General features: G+C 51.2%; 1 protein-coding gene across 1 annotated transcript; it reads right to left on the bottom strand.

Annotated features, from left to right (window-relative positions):
• Window positions 1–1,053: 1,053 nt before the first annotated feature.
• LOC123141390 (growth-regulating factor 6-like) lies at window positions 1,054–2,250 on the bottom strand. The gene is made up of 2 exons (XM_044560555.1): window positions 2,104–2,250; window positions 1,054–2,005 (listed from the first exon to the last, which is right to left on the bottom strand). The coding sequence occupies exons 1-2, from the start codon at window positions 2,222–2,224 to the stop codon at window positions 1,191–1,193; spliced, it is 936 nt and encodes a 311-aa protein (XP_044416490.1). The 5' UTR covers window positions 2,225–2,250; the 3' UTR covers window positions 1,054–1,190.
• Window positions 2,251–6,746: the final 4,496 nt, after the last annotated feature.

A 6,746-nucleotide genomic window follows, 5' to 3' on the forward strand; every position in this document is an offset into this window, starting at 1 on the left:
GCGATAGAGATGGCACATATCTGGGTTCTTTGGTTTTGGTTATACATGGATTGTTAGATCTGTTTGCATTGGAAGCGCTGACATGTAGGAGAGCCCTCTCCGTGGAACAAGACTTAGCTATGCAACATATTCACATATCTTCGGATTGCAAACAGGTCATATCATATCCATGAAAGAGCAGGGGGAAACTATGGAGGAATAGTTAAAGAGATTGCAGGAACTGCAACCATTCTTACTTCTTGTAATTTTGCTTTTGAACCTCGAGCCTCGAATGTTGAAGCTCATAGCATAGCTAGATTTGATGTGTCTCTTCCTCTAGGGAGGCATGTGTGGCTAGGCTCACCTCATGACCCTGCAGCTGTTCCTGTAAACGTTATTATTGATCAATAGAGACTAGCTATGTTTTGCTCAAAAAAGGAGCTCTCCGTGATATTTTTAGCACAATTCACTAGGTTTATTGATTAATGATCATCGAAATATAGAGTATCATGCGATAGACCAAGCCATGTGTGTCTACCCTGATATAAAGAAGAAGCAAGCCTAGCTAGATAGCGGAGCCTCTTTTTTCATGGATGAAAGTACACAAAAGTGAAAGAAGATCGAGATGCTACAATATCATTGATCACACCTTTATATTCACCACTCTGCTTTGCGACAACATCATCGACCACATTCAGACAGCCCGGTGCAATGTGTAACCTTTGGAGGTTCAAATCCATGGCTAACGCAATACCTCCCTCACAAAAAATGAAAGAATTTGAACGCAGCACCACACACGGGTAAAGTAATTACGTTATTACTTTTTTTTTGTTCCTTATTTTCTGTGAAGAATTTGAACGCAGCGTCCAATGGAAGAATTTGAATGCAGCACCACACTTCTTTTGTGTTCCTTATTTGGTTTGGAGTTCAATGGAGAGCAAGGAGCATTTGATGTGTCACCACACAACAGTAAAGTGATTACATTATTTATATTTTTCTGGAGGTCTTCTTGGCAAACGGGGTTGAGGATTTTTTATTTTTTTTGGAATATAACACGGTTGGGGATATTTATCGAGCACTCTCAGATTTAAGAAAAAAGAACTTGCTATTTTGAACCCCTTTCCTACAGTAGTACTCCGGTAGTAGCCTAGCCTAGAGGTACACGCCGGTACGGATACACTTCGACTTGCTCTAGAGCATCATGCATGGAGCTAGGTGGAGCCAGCAGGCCACTGAATCTCTACGGCGAGACCGAGAGCCTCGCCGAGGGGTCCCCCGATGCCCACCCAGGTTGCTGCTGCCCCATGATCGATGGCGTCGTCGTCCATGGCCGTTGCTGACGCCGCCGCCGATGCTGGGGCCGTGGGCGTGGCGGCCACCTGCCTATTGCAGTAGAGCTCGGCAATGTTGTCGTAGTTGAGGCTGAGCCGGTTCTCTCGCTGCTCCGGGAGGCAAACTCCACCGGTGAAGTCCAAGAGGCCTCGCGAGTAGTCGTCGTCGTCCTCCCGCATCGCATTCCCGGAAGACTTGTTACCATGACTGGTATGAGTGGCCGCAGAGGCGGTCATGGCAGTCTTGTTCCGGTCACGATGATGAGCATCCACCGCAGCAGCTGCATGCTGGTGCTGTTGCTTTCTTGCAGGGGGAGGTGGCCGTGTCCGGCCGACGCGGTTCAGGTGGCGCTGGCAGTACTTCTGGTCGGGTTCGGCGTCCCTGGCGCAGCGCCACTTCTTGCCGTCTGTACGGCCGCACCTCCTCCGCGCCACCGCCTGCTGCATGCACTGCAGCAGCATGGACATCTGCGCTGCCTGCTGGGCCTGGTAATGGTGGACAAGCAGGGGGGTGTTGTAGCAGCAGTAGCACGACGACGGAGCTTGGGTAGGCGCGGCGGCGGCGGCTGCCGGGTTGATATTGGAGAAGAGGAGGTATGAGGGGATGGGCGACGATGCCGCCATGTGGTTGTAGATGAGCGACTGCCATTGCAGCTCCACCCATTGCGCCGCTGTGAATAAGCCCCCGGCGGCACCTAGCAAGCGCCGATGGATCCAAGTCAGCAACATGCATGCAGTGAAGCTATGGAAGTAATATAGTGCATGCGCACTGCACGAACAAGCACGTACGTACCCATGGTGGAGGCAACAGGAACATGAGTAGCAGCGGGTGGCATCAAAGTTGCCACGGCGGTGCGCTGTCCGACGTCGCCGTTGCCGGCAACCATGCCGTCGTCCAGCTCCAGCTTGTTCATACCGTCCCACGTGCTGTCACCTTGGATCAGCGGTCACTCAGGTGCTGTGAGCCTGTTTCCCTGTCCCCCGGCCACCTCGGCGTCTTTATAAACAAGCCAGGCAGTAGGAGTACCACTGTACACACCGAGACCGACCATACGTACTACGTAGTAGACTACCAAAAGATCAAGATCCGGCCGGCCGACGCAGGTGGCCACGTCATGGGCTTGATGCATGACCATGATGATGAGGATTGAGGTGAAGTGATTGGTCATACAGCTTTCATGACCGCCCTGCCTGTATCAACGCGACATGGATAAATAAAGTGAAGGTGCATGCATGCGTAGAGAAAGAGACGAACAAGAAAAAAGATTAAAGACGAGTGCAATCTTCTCCATGCATGTGATGATGTGCATGCATACAGTGAGATCGCCTGGTGCGGGCACGGCATGACCCGTCGTTTTCCTCGGGCCGTGACCACCATGCTGTCCAGGGCCCCTCTCTGCTCGGTTTCAACGCTCCACCATTCCGGTCTCCGGCCGCATGCGCGCAGGCCGCAGGGAGAGGGGTAACGTATACGATGGGAGCTGCCGCGTGACAGGAAAAGCCGGAGGAAAACCAAGATCGATCGGCTCGTGTGTAGATGGGTACTTCCTCCGTCCGAAAAAACTTGTCATTCAAATAGACAAAAAGGGATGTATCTAAAACTAAAATATATCTAGATACATCCTCTTTTATTCATTTTGATGACAAGTATTTCCGGACGGAGGGAGTACGTCGTTTTCCATACATGCCAGGCATGGACTGGGTGATGAGCTGATGGCTTGACATAACATGTGCCTGCGTGCTTCTCGTCTCTTGGATCCGCAAGCATCTCCAACAGCCGCGCTGAAAAATTAATGATTTTTGCGCGTGCGCTACCGCTTTCGGCGTTTCAGCGGAGACGCAAAAACCGCGCGTGCGGCATATCCAGCTCAGCGCGCCGGGCGAAACGCCATCGCGCGCCGCTTATTTGTTGTGCCCGCTCCCGCGCGTTGGACTCTCGAGCACTCGCGCGCAACTCCACCTACCCCATCATGTGTGTCAAGCGCTTCGCAGTCGGAATTGTGCAAGTGCTTGGCCAGGAGTATTTGGGATCTCCCAATGCTGAAGACGCCACAAGGCTATTGGAGATGAACAAAGCTCGCGGCTTCCTAGGTATGCTTGGCTCAATAAATTGCACGCATTGGAGTTGGAAGAATTATCCCAAGGCATGGCATGGGCAATACCACGGCAAAAAAAAAGGTTCCACTGTGATCCTTGAAGCGGTGGCCGATCAAGAGACTTGGATTTGGCATGCTTTTTTTGGAATGCATGGATCTTTGAATGACATCAACGTTATCAACCGGTCACCACTGATGAATAAGATTGCAAATGGTGAACTGTCACCGGTGCAGTTTGTAGCAAATGGTCGTACATACAACTATAGCTACTATCTTGCGGATGGCATCTACCCAAAGTGGCAAACATTTGTGAAGCCGTTGAAAAACCGGAAGGTAAGAAAAATCTTGATTTCCACAATGCTCAGGCAGCGGCTAGAAAAGATGTGGAGAGAGTTTTTGGGATTTTGCAAGCCCAATTTGCTATAGTGAGAGGACCGGCTAGATTTTGGGATCAAAAGATGCTTTGGTACATCATGCACACTTGTGTGATCATGCACAACATGATCATCGAGAATGAGCGTGGCCAAGATGTAGACTACTCTCACTATGAGCTCTTGGGACATCCCATGCGAGTGCGGTGGAGGGCTGAAAGGGTGGCCCGTTTTGTTGCCTCCTATCATGTCATTCGACGTCCCGAAGCGTATGATGATCTTCAGAAGGATCTCATTGAGGAGTGGTGGGCTTGGAATGGCCGACAAAGAGCATCATGATTTGTGCATTTGATGTTGTATTGTTGAATTATTTGTTGAATTGAAAAATAAACTATTTGTTTGAGTTGTAATAACGAAATTGAACTATTTATTGTTGATTTATTTTGTTTGTGTTTGATCTTCTTGCTTGTGTTTGGAGCGCATATGTTGTTTGTGCGAGAGCGCGCGCTGCATTTTAGCGCACCTGCTGGAGCTACGCGCGCGCGCTAAATTTACTACGGCCGCTGAAGTCAGCGCTCCTCGCCGCGCCAATGCAGGCGATCGGCACACTGTAAACTGATTTTTAGCGTGCCGCACGTTGGCCGGCTGTTGGAGATGCTCTTAGGCCAACTCCAACGACTTCAAATGGTCCGTTTGCGTTTGTTTAAAAGTAAACGAAGACAATACGCGGCCATCGCGCAGGAGCAAATGGACAAATGTTCATTTTCTGTCCTTTTTTACTTATTCCTGGCTCAAATTTGGGCCGCGTTTGCGTCGAAGCAGACATCGCATGGACAGGCGGGACGCGTGCCCTTGTCCTCCCTTGGTCCGTCCGTCGGGGACACAATGCGCCCACTTCCCTCCCTTTCCCCAAACACCCCCCCCCCCCCCCGCGCGCTCCCTTTCCCTCCCCTCCCTCCTTCATGGTCAGCGGCCTGAAGAAACCCGGCGACCCGGCTGCCACCGTGCGCTCGGGCGAAGAAGAAGGGCCTGAAGAAGCCGCGGTGGGAGCTCACGCGGCTCGACCATGAATCGGCCAAGAGAAGGGCCCTGCGAGACGTCGCGACGGACAAGAAAGCCGCTGTCGACTTCGCCACCGAGGCCGCCGCGCTGCACAAGGCCATCGTCGAGGACAAGGAGGACATTGTCGCCAAGGCACACGCCCTACTCATGCTAGGGTTGTGCCGACCCTCGTCGGTCATTCTCTCGGTCGCTGCCATGGCCGCGGTTAGCACAGGCTCGTCGGCTATTCACACTCTTCAGTGCCCGTCGCCCAGCTTGAGAGTGTTGAAGCCCGTCCTGTGAGTGGCCTAGGCGTAGGCGACTTGGTATGACCTTGCTATTACATGTTTATGTTTGTGTTTGTTGTATCTTGTGTCCTTGCTATTGCATTTGTGGCCTTCTCTTTGATTGGGTAGGCGTTCCAATCTTTGGAAGCCTTTAAATGAAGAAGCTTGACATGGAGTAGGTCACCAAGAAGAGGAAGCTCGACATTGAGGAGGCCGCCCAAATGAAGAAGCTCGCGATCGAGGCCACCAATGCCGACACCAAAGCAAAAGAGGTGGCGCTAGCAATCATGAGCATGGATTTGACCAACATGTGCCCGAAGAGAAGAAGTTGGTTCGAGAGCCGGCAAAAGGAGATGTTTGACCGAGACGACATCAAATAGAGAGGGCTCTATGGTCGTTCTTTTTGAAGGCTAGCAAGTGTGCCGGTCACTGGTTGTGTTGCCGGCGACAAAACATGGGGGTTCAATTTTAAAGGCTGGCAAGTGTGCCGGCCACTGGCTGTATTGCCGGCGACAAAACTTGGGGGCTCATTTTGAAGGCTGGCAAGGGTGCCGGCTGTTGGCTTTGTTGTCGGCGAGAGATTTGGGGGGTTGATCATTTTGTAGGTTGGCTTATGTATGCTGGGCGCTGGCTGTGTTGCCGGCGTGAACTACGGCCGCTAGCATGAACTACAGCCATGGTGCCAAAATTTCATTTGCAAACAATTATAGGCGGCCACACGAGATGCATCCGCGCGTTGGCGCATGGCCAACACATCCAGGAAAATGGCTGGAAAGTCCGTTTGGGGTTAACCCATTGCCCTACACCAAACAGAAAAAATAAGGACAAAATATGGACAAAACGGATGCCCGTTTGGGATCGTGCGTTGGAGTTGGCCTTAGGTACCCACTACTCTTTTATAGATCAGGGAATGTATTGTTGCTGTGGTGTTTACAGTGCCTTGAGGAGGAAGAAGGTGGGAAGGAAGAACAGATACACACGCTACGCTGCCGCCCTCATCTCATCCCAGCCACATTGCCGCTTACCTAATCCACACTGACATTTATACACATTTGCTGCACCATAGGCCCGAACATATATGATACCCCATGACGGCTCTATAAACTTGTGGTTATGCCTCCTTTCTCTCCTGGGCCAGTTGCTCTTCCTCTCTTGATCTTGGCGTGATGCATCTCCACTTGTCAAATTGTTGATACTCCCTCTTTCTTCAGAACCGCATTGACCCTAAGGCGGAGCTTGTGGGAAACAACACTTGAGATCTTTGAGGTCTTCCCATGTTTCTTGCACCGCCGCTTCGTCTTGCCATCCTATGAGGCCTTGTTCACAAACCTTGTGAGCATCACAGCGCCAACAATGATCCAGGATCTCCACCGGAGTATTGGGCACACCCGAAACTGCAGGCAAATGAGATGAAGCATTCGTAACTGGGATCAAAGCGCAAGGGAGATGAGAAACGTGGAACATGGGAAAATTGAGGACCCAGCCGGTAACTAGAGTTCGTAAGTGACTGCATTGATGCGCCTGATCATCGGGAAAGCTCCAAAGAACTTGAAGATTAGCTCGACGAGCCACTGATGTTTGGATGTATGGTTGAAGCTTGAGAAAGGCTTGATCCCCCACTTGGAACTAGAGCCAAGAATG

This window comes from Triticum aestivum, chromosome 6D (genome assembly GCF_018294505.1).
Source record: "Triticum aestivum cultivar Chinese Spring chromosome 6D, IWGSC CS RefSeq v2.1, whole genome shotgun sequence".
Classification (NCBI taxonomy): domain Eukaryota; kingdom Viridiplantae; phylum Streptophyta; class Magnoliopsida; order Poales; family Poaceae; genus Triticum; species Triticum aestivum.

Bases quoted from the DNA above. Each gene is read 5' to 3' on its own strand.
- LOC123141390 (XM_044560555.1), bottom strand. From the start codon at position 2,224: ATGAACAAGCTGGAGCTGGACGACGGCATGGTTGCCGGCAACGGCGAC. The intron at 2,006-2,103 runs GTACGTACGTGC...GGCGCTTGCTAG, and splicing joins TCCTGTTGCCTCCACCATGG to GTGCCGCCGGGGGCTTATTC.